We start from the raw sequence: 17644 nt of genomic DNA, 5'->3' as shown, positions 1-17644 counted from the left end.
GTCTGGATTGCACACGTGCAGAAAGTGTGGTCTCATGCGCCCCACTGACACCTTCACGATATCCGTGAACGACTGGCTGACGGCGCAGCCGAAGATGAACACGCCGACTTGCCGATAAAGGGCAGAGATGTACGGGTTTCCCACAAACGAGTGAGAGCCCTGCTTAAGGCAACGGATCCTGTAGCACTCGCAAATCACAATCTGCAGGCCAGGGAAAGACATCAGATATTTATTTGGTCAAAAAAAACAAAAACAAAAACAAAAAAAAACACAAGTAAAGATAATCAGAACACATGCTGAACGCATCATTATATGGTAAAGTCTTAGACATGCGTAGTGGATGTTAGATGTACATGCAAGTAAAATTAGTTGACGATGAGTGCGTGAGTGAGTGAGTGAGAGAGAGAGAGAGAGAGAGAGAGAGAGAGAGAGAGAGAGCGCAAGAGAGAGCAAGAGAGAGCGAGAGTGGGAGAGAAAGAGAGAGAGCAAGAGGGAGAGAGAGAGAGCAAGAGGGAGAGAGAGAGAGAGCAAGAGGGAGAGAGAGAGCAAGAGGGAGAGAGAGAGCAAGAGAGAGAGAGAGTGAATATGAGAGAGAGAGACTTTTTGACTTTTTCAACACTTTGAGAGAGTGAGAGAGTGAGAAAGTGAGAGAGAGAGAGAGAGAGAGAGAGAGAGAGAGAGAGAGAGAGAGAGAGAGAGAGAGAGAGAAGAGGAGAACAGGTTTATGAGTAATGGCATTAACCTGCCTCTTATGTAAGAGGTGACATTTAGTGATGGTAATTATATGGAAGGTATTTAAAGTGAACTTTTCATAAAGTAACAGCTGTGGATTATGAGATTTTTTTAAATGGTATTGACTGAATTTGGGGTTTAAGAAACACACTGAACCACTAAACACTAAGTGAACTTTCTGCCTCATTTTCTGCCTCCTTTATATGACCTCGTTTCATATAAATCCGTAGAATCTGTATTATCATAGCTTTATCTTTGGTAGAAACGGTGTCCTAGATGTCAGGAAGCCGACTTCAGCTGTCACCGATGCTATTAAAAGTTCTCTCAGATCTAATAAAGGGCAGTCAGAAGCCCACCAGCTGCAGCGTTATGCATATCAGCAGGCTTAGATCTGATCTCCCAAATAGAAACTACACAGCAGAAAAGAAACGTTTGCATAAAACCGCTTTAGGTTAAAGGTGGTTTGATATCACCCTTTCAAAAGAGCTATTTAAATCCATTACTGGGGGGAAATCTACTGATCCTATATATATATATATATATATATAATAAAGGATCGATCGAAGTGGCAATCACAGAAAAAAAGACAGCAATGGCAGAAGAAAAAGAACAGAAGCCCAAAGCAACCCCTGAACATGATGAGTTCTCGGTCATATTTAGTTAGTTGTAGATTCTCTTTGTAAGATGGATATGAATGGTTTAGTTCTGGTGGAGTTTTATGTTTATCCACTGTGTTAATTAAGCCGATGGTTATTTCGAGTAGATCTCGTACTCGACTCGTTTCACTGAGGTTAATTGGAGGGGGTGGTGGTGGTGGTGGTGGTGGTGGTGAAGGTCTATGCCTAAAGGAGTGGGGGTGAAGGATGATATCTATGAGGATATAAGAGAGCACTTACAGAGACGATGGCACTAACAATGCCAGCGAGACCGAGCACGGCATCGCTTATGGTTTCTCCATTTTTATAAGGATACCGGATGGACTGGTCACTGCAGTAAAACCCGCGTCGATACGGCTCGATCACGCTAGTTTCAATTAACAGGAAAGGCAGGGCAGCTATAGCAAGAGAGAAAGAGAGAGAGAGAGAGGGAGCGAGAAAGAGAGAGAGAGAGAGAGAGAGAGAGAGAGAGAGAGAGAGAGAGAGAGAGAGAGAGAGAGAGAGAAAGAGAGAGATGCTTCAAGTTAGTTACAGACAAACAGAAAGACACACGCACAGGAGGCGAAGTGGCACAGCACAGCACGCACAGCAGCCGAAAATTGTGCGATACACGAGAAAGGTGGGGAGCTTCTGACATGGAGGACCGGCCATTAAAAGGAGATTGGGTTCACCACATTGCTATATGTTTTCTTCGCTTATGCAAATCATTTATATTTTATTCTTTAAAAAAAAAAAAGATATTTCTAGACCTACAGTTCTACAGGCTTCTATCTCACCTTCTATACTACACACTAGGGATTTTTATATATTTATCACTCTTTTAGAGGCCTCAGTCTCCCATGCTTTTCCCCAGTCTTGCCCAGCACCATGCCCGAGTCTGATGCCCCCAGCAGGGGCACTTACGCTGGCGAGGGGCAGGAGGATGCCCACAGCCATCAGCACGGAAGATGGTACAGTGCTGCTCTTAACGGCGTATCGGATGCTGTCGTCCGTGCAGTAGAAGCCGCGCTGGTACGGCTGTACTGAAGACTTGTGTAGCACCATGGAGGGCAGCATGACTGCGCAGAACATACACATGTCGTCACACACAGACTTACCTGAGATGCTGTGCTGCTCGAAATTACATACATGTAACTCTTTATTTATTATACAATCTCACCAGCAATATTCAGACAGGATAATGTATTTTATTATATATATATAAATAAATAAATAAATAAATAAATAAATAAATAAATAAAGGACACAGTCTATACGACAGTCATCCTGCAGAGTTTCTCGAGGTGCCTAAGCACTTCTTATCTACTGACTAAACACAAAAATACCGTATGCCGTATACTAACATTCAAACAATACACATTCTCAGTTAGCATAGTCATTTAAAAAGAGCACAATAGTAGCAGTACCAGTTTAGCATATTGTGAAGGCCAAAGCAGAGTTTAAAGCCGAAGACAATGCGTTCCAAATAGCATTACCCAAAATCCCTTAAATACACTAAACTTGAGAGAGTGCTTCAGCAAACGTGTATATATACACAACACTGCGCTTTTCCCTGTTTGTTCCTCTGAGGGATGTTTCAACGGTTCAATAGGCGTTTTTTTTTCTCTTTATTAGTTTTCCTTTCTTTGTTTAAAGGTTAAATCAGATTGAATCCAAATGAAAAAAAAAATCTAAAGACGTAAAGACGTGTCTAAGCTAATCACATTGTGGTTGATTTAATGATCAATGTTATGAAATTATACAGAAATGCTTAGCTAGCTTAGCTCATATTTGATGTGTGTATTTATGTGTTATTATATATATATATATATAGTTCTACCACAAATCCATACCACAGAGGTTTATCATACTTTCCCAATAAAAAAACCAAATGTATTAGGTCCATTTTTAAGAAATTCAGAGTTCTCGGCCCACCGTGTTATTTGGAAGGAAGGAAAAAAAATGCCAGTCTGGAAGCAGAGCCCAAAATGGCTTGCTCATTAACATTGTTAAAATGTCACATCTCCAGTAAAACACATGTCATCTGTCACGCAGGGAAAAATAAATCTAGATTTCCAAATCAAAGCAAAGAAAACACAAGCGGTTCAAAACATGTAGCGAGAGCTCTTAAGACGGCTTTTATGAAAGGTCGTAAAATGTGTGAATAACAAGAAAAACAGGGCTAAGCTTACACTGGCCACCCAAATCTCTGGAACGGTCTTTGGGATGGCAAGAAACAGTGGGATAAGGAAGAGTTCTAGGTTTGTGTGGTTCGAGTTAGACTAACGGCCAACTTTCATTTGGAAGTACTTGAAGTCCTTTTGGCATGAAAAACCATGACCTCAAAAAGGCATGCAACAGCAGCAGCACTTTTCCCAACCCTAACGCAAAATGCCAGTCAGAAGTTCTTAAATCCCAGTCCTGGAATAATTCATAGGCACGAGCTGGTACTCGATATATTCCGTATCAGCACAACACGGCTGAACTTTTTCTTGCTTCAGTCACAGGCGTCAGTCACAGGCTTCACCTGCGTAAACAAAGTGTGTGCAGTCGTAAGGGATCACATTTAGGAAGAAGGTGAACTATTGGTGAGGGTCGGTGAGTTCGCAGACTTGGAAAGACTTCATGGGAACGGTCTGTGCGCCGGGGAAACACCCACCGGTACGGATACTTCATAAACACGTCTGGATTCTTCCCACATCTGCGTTAAATCGGCTGGTAGGAACGGCCTGCGATCGATCAGAGGCGGGTTACGAAGATGCACGTGGACGTCTGTGTCTGCGTTTCCATCTACCAGGAACGTAAAGGGCAAACGGAGTTCTTGGCTAATAGAGAAATTTCGGTTTGAATCAAACCATCAGAAATTTTCATCACATTGTTGTGGGTGTGTGCACGCTCAAATTATGATGCAAATGAGCACGAGAGAGAGAGAGAGAGAGAGAGAGAGAGAGAGAGAGAGAGAGAGAGAGAGAGAGAGAGAGAGAGAGAGAGAGAATGAAAGAAGAACAGTTCCGAGCGAGCTTTGGAGTGAGTGATAGATAGATAGAGAAAAGCAATCATAGCATTAGTGCATGTGGGAACTCCAACGGCACAGCACTGACCCCTTACTGAGCCTTAAAAATAAGCCCAACAGCAACATGGGGGAATGCAGAGTAGCAAATACAAAGCCTAAATAGGCCTGAAAAGAGTGTGTGTGTGTGTGTGTGTGTGTGTGTGTGTGTGTGTGTGTGTGTGTGTGTGTGTGTGTGCCTCTCCACCAAACGTTCCTGAAAGGCTCTCTGTATACGGCTGCACTGCCAGCCACACTATGCCAGTCAGGAATTGTTCAACCCATCATGCCATCACCATGAGAGATGGCTGGTATGTGGATATACTGTCCCTCCCCATCAAAAACACACACACACACACACACACACACACACACACACACACACACACACACACACACACACACACACACACACACACACGATTCCTATTCTCTCGCCCTAACCCTAATTCGCTTCTTATGCCTGGGCTCACTTGCGTCACGGGACAGAAGCTGTACGACTTCAAATGAAACAGAGCCATAAATAATAGACTCATGCTGCTTTGCCTTAATGTCTCGCTATCCTTCTCTATCTGTGGTTCTCTTAAACAAACACGAGTGAGCCGTGTGATAAATTAAGGACGTTTTGCTTTGAGGAGAGAGAGCATACGATAGACAGTCACTCAAACAATGTGCTTCCTGTTCATTAGTAGAAAGCAAAAGGTTTCGTTTATCGATCTAGAAGTTTGCTTGGTGTGGTTTAAAGGCCAGTAGAGAACCAGTGGAGTTTTTTTTTTTCTTCAGAGAAAAACACAACGCTTTACAATATACCTTCGTTTAAACATTTGACTTTTGAACGACCCGCTAAGAATCCTGTTTTTTTTTTTGACGACAAACGTTTGACATTGATCTAATTTTAACAAATAAAAAACAAAAACAAAAAAAGCATCAGGTTGTGTGTCATAAGAGAACCTGAGAAGACAAAGAGCGATAGAGCAGGAGCCCCCAGATTTACTTGATGTAAACAAACACTTCGACCGACCGGCCGCCACAGACGGATCGCTCGGTTAGAGCCTAATGAAATTCATCTGGAGCCAAAATGCACTCAGGTTTCATCTTGAGAAAGGCAAAGTATATAAGATAGACATATACATGCTGCACACCAGAACACAACAACAATCAAAAACTGGGTGGCTGTGAGGAGAATTTTAAGGGGAATTTTCCTATTTGGGTTATCAGATGCAGGCAGCAGTTTCCCGCAGCAGAAACAGAGAGCTGGCGAGAGCAGGCGTCACGGGTCGTCTGGAGCTCAAGATGGCACATAATGTCATGTCCGGGTCAAAAATGATTGTTTATACAAGTAATGAGTGCATGGAAGCTATTTGTTGGCACAGACTTATCAGATATGATGCTATGGAGGTACTTTCATAATATGAGGGACAAGTTGTGTGTGTGTGTGTGTGTGTGTCCGTGTGTGTGTGTGTGTGTGTGTGTGTGTGTGTGTGTGTGTGTGTGTGCCCGTGTGTGTGTGTCCGAGTGTGTGTCCGTGTGTTTGTGTGTGCCTGTGTGTGTGTGCCCGTGTGTGTGTGTGTGTGTGTGTGTGTGTGTGTATACTGAACATTTGATAACCATCAGATTCAGCAAAATCGAGGAGGTGTGCTTGTGTGGTTTGGCACCAGCATGGAGCAACACCTATGACGTTAATGGAGGTGAGGATATAGTTTAGTGGTCTAGCCAAAACTCATCATTTGTTTTCATCAGGTTGTCTGTGTCTATAGCTAGGAACTCCCCTGTTTCATCCATAGTTCTTTCCCGAGTCATTTACATCACATGGAAATCTTCCTGCTTGGTTAGTCAGGTTTATTATATACGATGATCTGGCACAATGGTGCGCTGTCACTTCACAGCTCTATAATCTCAGGAGCTTGACTTATTGTCTGCGTGGAGTTTTACATGTTCTCTTCCTCCTTTCTTGCCAGAACATGCTGGTAGATGTCCGCTGCTGGTCTTCTCTAAATGGACTGAATGAGTGTGTGAATGTGGCCCATCAAGGACTGACAAGTTTGACCAAAACTGTCAGCATTTCACCTCTTTAACACTGTGCACTCAGATGCTGAATAGTCAAATTAGCATCATAACGAGATCAATCATTATTAGATGACGAGTGCATCTTGGGAAAGCCAGTGAGGCATTGTAAGGAGACGTGCTGAGGAAATCGTTTCTATGTGCTGTGACATGCCACAATGAAAACACCCACACCCACACAGAGAAAGATTGGGAAAAGAGACGAGTACAAAGGTCAAAGCCTTTAACTGGGGGGTCTATCAACAGCACCCACATACGCTCATGTGTGGATACACACACGTTTGGGTCAGAGGTTCTCTTAAATCCACAACACCATCATTGACAGTATTATGATAGATCAGCAGAGGGGCATAGGTCACGACGCCAGACAGAACGCTGACTAAAAGAAAAAGTCAGCTCGAAAGGCTGAAGAAGATAAGATGAGGAAAAAAAATTTAACACAAGTGCACGAGATATTGGTTGTCATGACCTCGGAACAAGCAAGTGACCGTGACATGAAAGATAAGAGCCATCTAAGTGTCTGTGCCTTTGCACTTACAGCATGACTTAAATTTAAAAAAAAAAAAAAAAAAAAAAAAAAGGCAGATTAGCTCTTTAAAATGTAATGATGTAATATTTCCTACAAAAATGATCTGAGATATTAAGATTAAGAGTAAACTCACTAGTGACTCCTATCTACGAGGTGATGTTAGCTGCTCGCGGCGTGCTAGTGAAAGTAGATAAAACCGCCTGCTCTCTACTAGATTCCCTTTTAAATAGACGTGTCGACGGATAAATAAACAACCAGTGAGTGACACGCCCATTATTTAAAGATCAGCAGTGTACGGTAATTATAACTTGCTATGCTAGCTTGTGCCAGGAAAAAAAAATTGATTGACACTTACGCCTCCTCACATAACTGTTCGATGCCTTAGGGCTGTGTGCACTTACGCACAACTTGATATGGAGAAATCTGTTCCTGGCAGTTCCTGTGACACCTATACCGTCATCCTGCTAATATTCTGGTGCTGTGTGAGTACAGGAAGTGTGTCAAACTGATATGTCAGGCATGTTTGTCATACCAGATATTAAATGACGCATTTAAAATAATACAGCAGTACATTTTGACCTCATGTAGTATGGTGTCAAATTTGATGCAAATGACGTTTTCTGGCTTTTTCTTTATACATAGAGCATTAAAATGATTCATTAAAGTATCCAAATGTACTGCTAGGAGGAAAAGGAGTTTACTAAATGGGTTAAACAGGGCACATAGAACAGTACTGTAAGCCAATCGCTAACTAGCGAACAGAAACGCTAAGGCATAACTGACATCACATATAAGCCCTTTAGCTCAGTATTTTAGCCTCACAGGGGCATCAGTATTCCACACAGAGATGGGGTTTGTGTTGAATTTAGGTTTCGGCTCTCCTGATTGGTTTGTCAACGACCATCATTTGGAGCAGAGGCCCAGGGTTCAAGGGTCGGATCCCAGGCCGAAATCCCAGAGAGGGGTGGCGTGTGGAGGCTTTTGAATGAATGAGTGAGAGAATACAGCACACTGTGGGAATAGCCCTGCGGAGAATGAGTGGAGTTCTGCCAGACCTCATCCGCTTGTGCCAAAGGGACAGAGAGAGAGAAAGGGGGAGAGAAGAGAGAGAGAGAGAGAGAGAGAGAGAGAGAGAGAGAGAGAGAGAGAGAGAGAGAGAGAGAGAGATGTTGAGATCAAGAGTAACTCTAAAGGAAAAGTTCATTAATTACTCAGGGGAGGGTGTGTGTGTGTAAGAGAGAGAGAGAGAGAGAGAGAGAGAGAGAGAGAGAGAGAGAGAGAGAGAGAGAGAGAGAGCGAGAGAGCGAGAGAGGCATCAGGGATAGAACAGGGTGTGAAAGGGGACTTTTTTCCATCCATCGCTTATGTCTGTATATTTAGAGCTGCATGTGTCTGTGTGCCTTTATAGCCGTGTGCTTTATAAATACGCTGCTGCACTTGCTCCCTGGTATTAGGCTGCACTGTGTGGCATTCTTCAGCAGTCAGAGGTGCATTTCAAGCTGGTACGGAATTTCAAACACGCACACACGCATGGCTAGCGCACCATCGCTACAAACTCAAATCCCATGATCTATCTGACCCCTGTCCTGAGAACGGTGAAGTCCAATATGTGTGGCCTCCCTGCTACACATCCTCTCTATACACACACACACACGAGCCCTATACCTGTAGGAATGTTGCTGACGGATACTTTCTGTAGAGAGATGCACGCTTTGTAAACCAGACTTTATTCCACCTTAAAAATCCTATTCATGTCACACATCCTCAATATAATAAATACATGTACAATATAAACTAGAGTTAATCTGGACTGCATAGTTAATAGCAATGAAGCCTATAAAGGAACTGTGATTCTAATCCGGTCTGAACTGTCGGTATTGTGTGTTTTTAAATCATGCACTAAATACCAAATGACCTATTGATAAGTAACTGTGGTACTGTTTGAGTTAACCTCACGCTAATACAATAATTAGACATCTAAGTAAGTTAATAAAGCTTATATATAGCTTATATATATATATATATATATATATATATATATATATATATATATATATATATATATATACTGTACTATGCTTAAGAGCTACCATGCCTCTGCCTCTAACTGTCTCTGTCACACAAACACAATAAAAGCCTTTCGGTATTGTCTGTACAAGTTGCTAATCTCAGCATTCTCAGTGCCTCTGTACGCCGGATTCGCTGTGGAGTGAAAAACGTGCTTACACGCAGCAATTTCTACTTAGAGAATATCAACGCCTGGTCAATGGCCTTTGCACACATATACACGTCACCCAGTGCTGCGTCGCTGATACGGGGTGTATGGATGTGGATGTCTACAGTAAGTTTGATTTCTGGTAGCACATCAAATCCAATCGGTCTATATTTAGACACCGATCTATAGTATTTAGAAATAGTCCGTGTTTAGGGGAAATCATAGCGCAGTGCATTTTGACATTGCTTTGCACTTAAGCTGCTCTGTTATTTTACCTTTTTGATCCTCATCCCACCCACTACGTGTGGTGCTTATTCCCCGTACACCAGGCACAGACGTGTTTACCCAAGAGGGGACGTGGGTGTGCATAAATATCATTTACTGTGGTTTCCTTAAAGTAAACAAGGAGGCTCATGGTATACCCTAAACATGTCAAAATAAGAGACGAGCACTTTTAAATCGTGCTGCTAAAAAGCCCTGATATGGTTCGTCGTGCCTCCGTTTGCTGTCTAGCTGTAACGGTGTACGAAGCGTTCTGATGTTTCTTCGGAGTCAAATCTGAGACTTGTGTGTCCATAATCATTCGACACGGAGACGTATGTAGTAATAAACCTGTCTACTGAATTTATACCACAGCTGATCGTACAGTATGTAAACACACCAGCACATCGCATCAAACTGTTTCCCACCAGCGAGTAAAGTTTCTAGTCCCTTCAGCTAAATAATTCCCATAATTTCATGAGATTAATATTATCCAAACCTGTCTAAAAACGTCCAGCGTAATAATGTGATTCCACTGTCTAACATCTCAGTGTCTGCACAAATCCCATGTACATGTACTACACAGACACAGAGAGTGTCTGCTATGGTCAGAAAATTGCACCCATGCCTATACATAGCAATTCTACACTCATGTTATTCAGACAACTTAAGCTGCATTTAGACCCGGTTTAGATCTGTGGCATGAAAATGTGTGTGCGTTGTCTGGATCGGAGTGTGTTACCACGTGGGTCTGGTCCGAGTGAGCGTTTCAGGTTAATTCCATGAATCCGTGCGTGAGACTGTATCTAAGAAGCCAAAATTCCTGAGTCTTACGTTTTTCTAGTCTCACTATAGTCAATACGAAACGTTTACTTTTTCCTTCTTACATCGGTTTCAATTCGTTACCGGTAAATGTAACGGTAATACGTGTGAGTTTGTGGTTCTGTTGCCGATCAATTCGCCGTCACGTCGGTTCCAATTCGATAACGGCTTAATCTCACTGTATTTAATCGCAAAGTTGACTTAAAGCATTACAGCATGTTAATTAACTGTTATTATATTCTGGCATCTTTTGACATGCAGTGACTGACCCTGAGGTGATGGACCTTTAGACACGGGACGGCTGAACGCAAACACAGGAATGCAGAACACCCAGACTTTAACCGAAGACAGAAAGGGAGAAAAGGGTGAGGGGGCGAGTCAGGTCGTCCTTGGCCTTTGGGACATAGATGTGGTTTGTTTAACAGATGCCCACATGGGATTCCAGAAATCTCATTTCAAAACACTTCCAAACACACACACACACACACACACACCCCAAATTCCACAAAATCACATTCCTGAAAACACCCCGGAATTATAACTAAGCTCGCAAATTTGTTTTGTACGTTGTGAAGCAGCGACTTACTAGGGTTACTATTTCTAGCAGACACTTTAACCATACCGCTATCCCACACTCACACAAACAAACACAAACACACACGGTTCCTCCTATTCCTGAAACAAAGGGATCGTATCCGGCCAATGAGACAAAAATAAAACGCAATAAATCTCCGTAAATAACCGATTTATTGGGGTTTCCATAGAAACACTGCAAACAAAGCTAGGAGGGGGGTTCTTACAGTATATCCTAAACACGACGACCGATTAAGTGGATTTCCTGTTGTTCCTGAATACAGTTAGATGGCAGTAAAAGGAGAGAAATGCATGTGGTGTTGGACAGCTGTTGGCTGATAACACAGGCTGACTAGAAAACAGACACTTGAAAGGATTTAACAAAAGCCAGGAGCTTGTTATCACTACATTGCTTCCCTGATGTCTGTAATAGGATTTGATAACCTCATACACACACAAACACACACACACACACACACACACACACACACACAATCATGTGCATTTAATTGCTACGTCATACCCTCTGTTTTTTACTAATAAATCCCAGACTGTATCACCTATCCGGCAACTCTGGAAACCGGCCACAGATGTACAGACCGAACACTGCTACAGTCACAAGCTGAGACTAAGCCCTACCATTTGACAGACCCATTAGTGGCTTGTGGGTGTCACTCTGATTTGGTGTGGTTTATGAAGTGTGTGTGGAAGGGAGACTAAATGACGCTACTGATCCTAAAACACACACATTCACTGCTCACACATAACCATCTCTGTCATCACCTAATCCGAGTCCGTCGACGTGCGCTTTCCTGTGAATGCTCTCGCAGAGATGTCGGCATTTAAAAGCTTTTCGTACCGGTACGCTAGCGTTTCGTTCCGCTTGCAGAATCTCCAGAAACTAATATAACTACTCACTCATTCATTTTCTACCGCTTATCCGAACTTCTCGGGTCACGGGGAGCCTGTGCCTATCTCAGGCGTCATCGGGCATCGAGGCAGGATACACCCTGGACGGAGTGCCAACCCATCGCAGGGCACACACACACTCTCATTCACACACACACTCACACACTACGGACAATTTTCCAGAGATGCCAATCAACCTACTATGCATGTCTTTGGACCGGGGGAGGAAACCGGAGTACCCGGAGGAAACCCCCGAGGCACGGGGAGAACATGCAAACTCCACACACACAAGGCAGAGGCGGGATTCGAACCCCCAACCCTGGAGGTGTGAGGCAAACCTGCTAACCACTAAGCCACCGTGCCCCCACTAATATAACTAAAAAAAAAATTATAATGGCTTCAGTCAGATCATGCTACATTTTGCTAAACTGAATAGATATGCACAGGATACTGAAATGCTGGCATTCAAAATAACTCACTGACATACAACATGACCAGCTGGAGGCTTCAACGTGTTCCAGCTTCTTTCTTGGAACGAAGCTCCTCCTTTTTTCATGTTTTCTCCAAACAACGCTGTTCTTTTTCATTCTTAAATTATGGCCTTCACACTTCCCAGCCCACTCGCCTGACCACAATCACAGCTTTTTGCCTTGCCCTAGTGGACAGCGGGTTCTGACGTGTACGTACTAGAGTCACCGAGCTCTCAGCACTGCTCATCCAGCCGGCGCCTGGCCCATGTGATCCGACAGTCCGTTTGTAAACATACAGTACAGCATAGCCTGTAAATACACCAAACATCCTGGCACCATGTCTGAAAATCTATAACAGACATATAACTAACTATACATAGAGGAATATAGCTCTTGTCTCCGCTTTCTCGGTTTGACTTCTGGTGTAACTCCTGGCAAAAAAAAAAGGCTTGTCTAAAATTAAGATGGATTGCTTGTCAAACATACGTGTAACATTTTAACTATGAAGTGTAACATTAGTGCAATCTCCGACTGTGGTGTACGTTAGGGCAGCGTTAGCGCAGGAGGACTTCATTAGTCTTGGGCTCAGCAGGTCTTCCTGAATACAACATCAGACTTCGAGTTGCAATTATGACCCAGTCAATGAGGGCGAGAGGCTTTCGGCTCGAGGAAATGGTCTGGAAAAAGAGAGGGATTATGTTTCACAGCACAGCTGGCCACATCTAGGGCAAGGAGTGAAAGTAAAGGATGGAGAAAAGAGAAAGAGAGAGAGAGAACAGAGCAAGTAAAAGAGCAAGACCTTTTCCTCTTCCCACCCTTTCCTGAGTTTGAGCCAAAGCTCAAAGATGCCTGTGCCAAAAAATTACACCAGATGTCAGAGTAAGAGTAAGGGCTTTGCTGACCCAGGACCAAGCATTTGAGAAATCTTGAAGAATATTTATAGACATGGCTATGTGTGATACTCCATGAAGCCAGAGGTTAATACAGGCATACTAAATGAGTGCATCTCCCATAGGTTCGTCAACACGCTATAACTCTGTTCCCTGCTAAACCCCCCTTGTTAGAATGCCACACCTCAGACAGGTTTAAAATTAACAAGGCCAAACCTTTTTTAATTCACTTTAATTCATGCCCTAAACTAGGTGAATGAAAACGCCAAGTGTTTCTGGTGTTCTGGTGTAACTCGTCACCAATGATTGCAGATAGACCCCTCTTCCATGTTTATATATAAACAAGCCGACGGTTAGACGGCGTTGTCCATATTTCCCCTGCTGCTTCCTGGAGTGAAATTTGGCTGATTGTGTGTTGTATTTTGGTGAGCCATCTTAAAATGCACAGAGCGTGCATGGGCTCCATCCTGCCTTGAATGGCATCCCAGCTCCATTGTGTGCTTGAGGAAAGTCATTGAAGCACAGTGGCGCGTAGGTGAGGGCTGCTTTTAGAAGGCGGCTTCCTGCGAAAGGCCGCCAACATGCAAGTCTCTCCATAACAAATATCCCAAAGGAAGTTGCAGTGGGGAAACCAAGGTCGATAAGCGTTCTAATGTTGCACAATTACATAGCCGCGAGCAATATAAAGTAACGCCGCACAATTACGCCATTCCCTCTTGAGTAAAAAGGAATTAACCAGCTTCAACAGAGCAACAGAAATAAAGAAGAAGGTGGTGAAAGCTTGATTAGTGGCTGTGGCATGGACTCGGAATGTGTATCACTCCCCACTGTGACCCCCCTTGGGGGTAGGGAGCAATATGGAGTGTTCATCCAGCATGCACTTCTGGTGCTTTAGTGCACTACTGTATGCTAATTGGGCCAAGCCTGAGCTTCACTCTCTCCTGAGGAGCTCAGTGGGAGGCAAGGCTTCCCAGCCAGTGATCTGTCTGACTGCTCGCACTCTTATCATAAATGCCAGCAAGCTCCAATCCACCACCAGGCATGTTGTCAGGATTTTATCATACTTCTTATCCACATCTATACTTCTAAAACTACACAACATTTTGTAAAGAGTGTGAGTAAATTGGAGATTCAGACAAGGCAGCATTAAACAGATGGAACCCCAAGCATCCAGCATTGCACTGAACAAAGCCCATTCAATCAGACATTCTTCAAGCGGCCCACAACTTTGCATCCCCCCCGCCAACCTCAAGTCTCCATCTTAATGAGTCTCCTCTCTTTCACAACACCCTCCACCCCACAACATAAAGGGGAGCAACCGCCCTGTCTTTACCATCACAAAGGGAATGTTCGTTTGTATCCGGCTTTGATGCACATAGTCCATGCCACTGCCATCCCTTAATTAGAGAAGGAAGTCAGTTTCAACAGAGAAAATTAGTCCATATGTTGTTCATGGCATTTTACGTTCGACAAAAACCACATAGAACCTTATTTGAAGGAGCATGTAAAGCAAACACTGTAAATGTTTTCATTATCTTACAAGTAGGAAATGAGGAAAGGAGGAAGGACTTAGAGGGGTTAGTGCTCACAGTCATGTTCATGGTTGTATTAATATCCTGGATTTATAGCAACTATGACAAAATATCTCAGGGTTTTGTGCATCAACCAAATTCATTGTGTGTGTGTCAACACACTTGGGCAATAATAAACCTGATTCTGATTCCACAAACAAAAAGGCCAAAAGGGAAACTTGGTCTTGGTTTTTCTCCACTCTGAAGAAAAGCAGATATGATGCAGTGTAAGCGGCTTGAAAAGAGGAAAGGCAGCTGAAGAAAGGGATTTGTAGGATGTATACCATTGGCCTCCTTTTTACTAATCCCAGAGCTCTGAATACTGACTTGCATTTGTATAATGCTGGATTTGAATGGATAAGGCTGGGGCAGGCCAAAATTGCATAACATTCGCAAAATAATATGCTTGCAATCCCACTGGCAGTTGCTGCAATGTGCAAATGTACAATGCTGACATTTGAGAAGGATAAAATATTATAGTATATTTCTGGGGTAATATCAGAATCAGAATCAGGTTTATTGGCCAAGTGTGTTGACACACACAAAGAATTTGGTTCGGGCGGTTTGTATTTGTCCTGGAATCCTGAACACTGACTGACATCAGGGAACTGCGTACAGAACTGTGGTGGTTTCAGGCACTCGAACAATAAATGGAGTGAATCGGCCATCAACACCCTCAGAAAAACTTGCTGAGCAGACCTGAAACGCTGCCAGACCAAACAATTTACAATTTCTTCTAAATTATCTGTAATCCTACTTGACAATGGATGAGATTCCCTCGAGCTGGTAGATGAAGCATATTTATAGGTCAATTTTTTAATATGCATTTTTTTTTAAATTGAGTGAAAATCCGTAATGGATGGAAAGAACATTCCTCCAAACTCTGTAAACAGAATGTAGACAGTGCAGGTGTCTGGTGAATTATGTTGGTCTGAGGTCAATGCAAACAAAAGAAGTCTGCACAGAATGAGAAGCAAACAAAAAACTGGAGCATGTGTGGGATTTAAGAGCATCCTTCCTTCCAAACATTTGACAAAATGAATAATGGGAGAAAAACAAACCAAGAGTTTGATCCTGAGCAACTCGACAGACTTCACAAACTCACACAGACCCTTTTTTTTGTTGTTTTGTTATGATTTAAGGTGTTAATACATGCTGATTACCCCAATAACTTTAAGCGTAGTGTTGAAAATGATGCGAAAACAACCCTTCACAAAACCCAGCGAAAAAGGTTTTAGCACTAAAACGGCTGCTGTTATAATTCCTATGATCACACAACCGTTATTATCCTACATTTAACAATAAGCAAATATTGAACTAGCAGTGCTATTGTGTGCCCAGCCCTATTCCCAGTGATAAGACTGTTTATAACGGCACTTACATCTGTTTAAAGAGATAACAATGCACATCAACACCCTTCACAAGTGGCAGGAATTAAAAGTGTGAGACTGTCGAGAGAGATTTGCAAGGTGCATGAGGGATCTCATTGTGGATATATATTTGAATATCAAAAGGCAGAACATGTGGTTTTGTTTAAAGTCTTTGTCAGGGAAAGATAGACTATAATACAATAAAGCTGTCTCCTTATGAAGCACTCTCTCATTTACATGTCCAGCATTTGGCAGATACTTTTATGCAGAACGACTTACATTATCTCTGTTTTTTTAAAATACAACTGAGCAATTGTGGTTTAAGGGGCCCAGCAGCGGCAGCGCCATGGACCGGGGATCGAACTCACAACCTGCAGATTAGTATCCCAACACCTTAACCACTAGGCTACCATACGCGCTCGCGCGTCCTCTCTCTCTGCATCTATATGCAAACACTCACCTAAAATCATGCAGATGATATCCATGACGACCAACAGTATCCTCTTGGTTTTGCTGCTGCCATTGTTGCTGAACGACGATGTGCCGCCGTTTCTCGTTTCGGATGCCATCACTTTTTCGTACTAGAGGTACTAGTGCATCCAACAGATAGTGTATAAGGTATATCTCAGTCGATATACAAACCTACGAGTCCCATAAAAAAGAACCAAAGGACGTGTCAAGTTTATGGAATCCTGTTTACTTTTCCTGAAAAGAGAACACGTGTCTAAAAGCGTACCTTTCTAATAAAAACCGACGAAGACGACTTTAATGTACAAGTTTGAGGGGTGTTTGAAGAGGCAGAGAGCGCAGAGGGTGCTTTAAAAGTGCTGAAGGTTCAGCTCCACATTTAAGAAACCTGGCTTGATCTCCTCCTTCTCCCAACTTTACTTGTCCCTGGAAAAGGCTCCTCCTCCTCTTCCTCCTCCTCCTCGTCCTACCGTAGGTTCTGTGTAAGTGTGGGACAGCACATGAGCACAGCACTAGTCACAGTTCATTCATATTACAGGCTGTTGTGAAACCTGAAAAACTCACGTGAAACTTAGCTTGTAAAAAGAAAAAGCTCAAGTTTGAACCCAGGATCGTGGAGCAGCGAGTCGACAAACACTCTGATCGTTGCCTAGAATGCGCATTAACCAAATACGTTCTGATTCGGATGTTATGATTCAAATATAAAGGTGATGATGACAATTATTACGTGACGATGACGAAGTAGTCGTGTGTAAATTAAACAAATCTTAGGGAATATTACCTGGTACTGTATCCTGTGATGTCTAGATGTGTCTTGACAGCGTGTGTTAGTATCTCTACACTGGTCCAATCCTGACATCTAGTGGTACGGGCTACTATGATCGGAATCAGAATTAGAATTAGAATCTTTCCGCCACCCACTACGTCATCAATCGAACAGTTTAGCCACGCCCCCACTACGTCATCAATCGAACAGGTTATGAGACCTGTTTAAGAATGAATTCAGAATCTAGTTAATTGGCCAAGTGTGTTTGTTAACACAAGGTATGTGGTTCCAGCTGTTGGTGACTCTCAAAAGTACAGATA

The 17644-nt window shown here is 42.9% G+C and overlaps 1 protein-coding gene across 3 annotated transcripts in view; it reads right to left on the bottom strand.

The window, feature by feature from the left end:
- The window catches only part of plpp3 (phospholipid phosphatase 3), a 34057-nt gene extending 16594 nt beyond the window's left edge, over window positions 1–17463 (bottom strand). Inside the window, exons 1-5 of one of the 3 annotated variants that reach the window (XM_027171242.2) lie at window positions 17340–17463; window positions 16827–17036; window positions 16551–16732; window positions 1629–1786; window positions 1–201 (exon numbers count right to left, since the gene is read on the bottom strand). The exon at window positions 1–201 is cut by the window's left edge and continues 80 nt beyond it. In XM_027171242.2, the coding sequence (XP_027027043.1) occupies window positions 1–201; window positions 1629–1786; window positions 16551–16659 (468 nt within the window). In that variant the 5' untranslated portion in view covers window positions 16660–16732; window positions 16827–17036; window positions 17340–17463. Of the gene's footprint in view, window positions 202–1628; window positions 1787–2291; window positions 2447–16550; window positions 17037–17122; window positions 17208–17339 lie in introns of those variants that run through there. The other 2 variants (XM_047801599.1, XM_047801598.1) reach the window with 2 other exon arrangements.
- Window positions 17464–17644: the final 181 nt, after the last annotated feature.

Source organism: Tachysurus fulvidraco, chromosome 16 (assembly GCF_022655615.1).
Source record: "Tachysurus fulvidraco isolate hzauxx_2018 chromosome 16, HZAU_PFXX_2.0, whole genome shotgun sequence".
Taxonomy (NCBI): Eukaryota; Metazoa; Chordata; class Actinopteri; order Siluriformes; family Bagridae; genus Tachysurus; species Tachysurus fulvidraco.
This window is presented reverse-complemented; position numbering and strand designations above follow the sequence as displayed.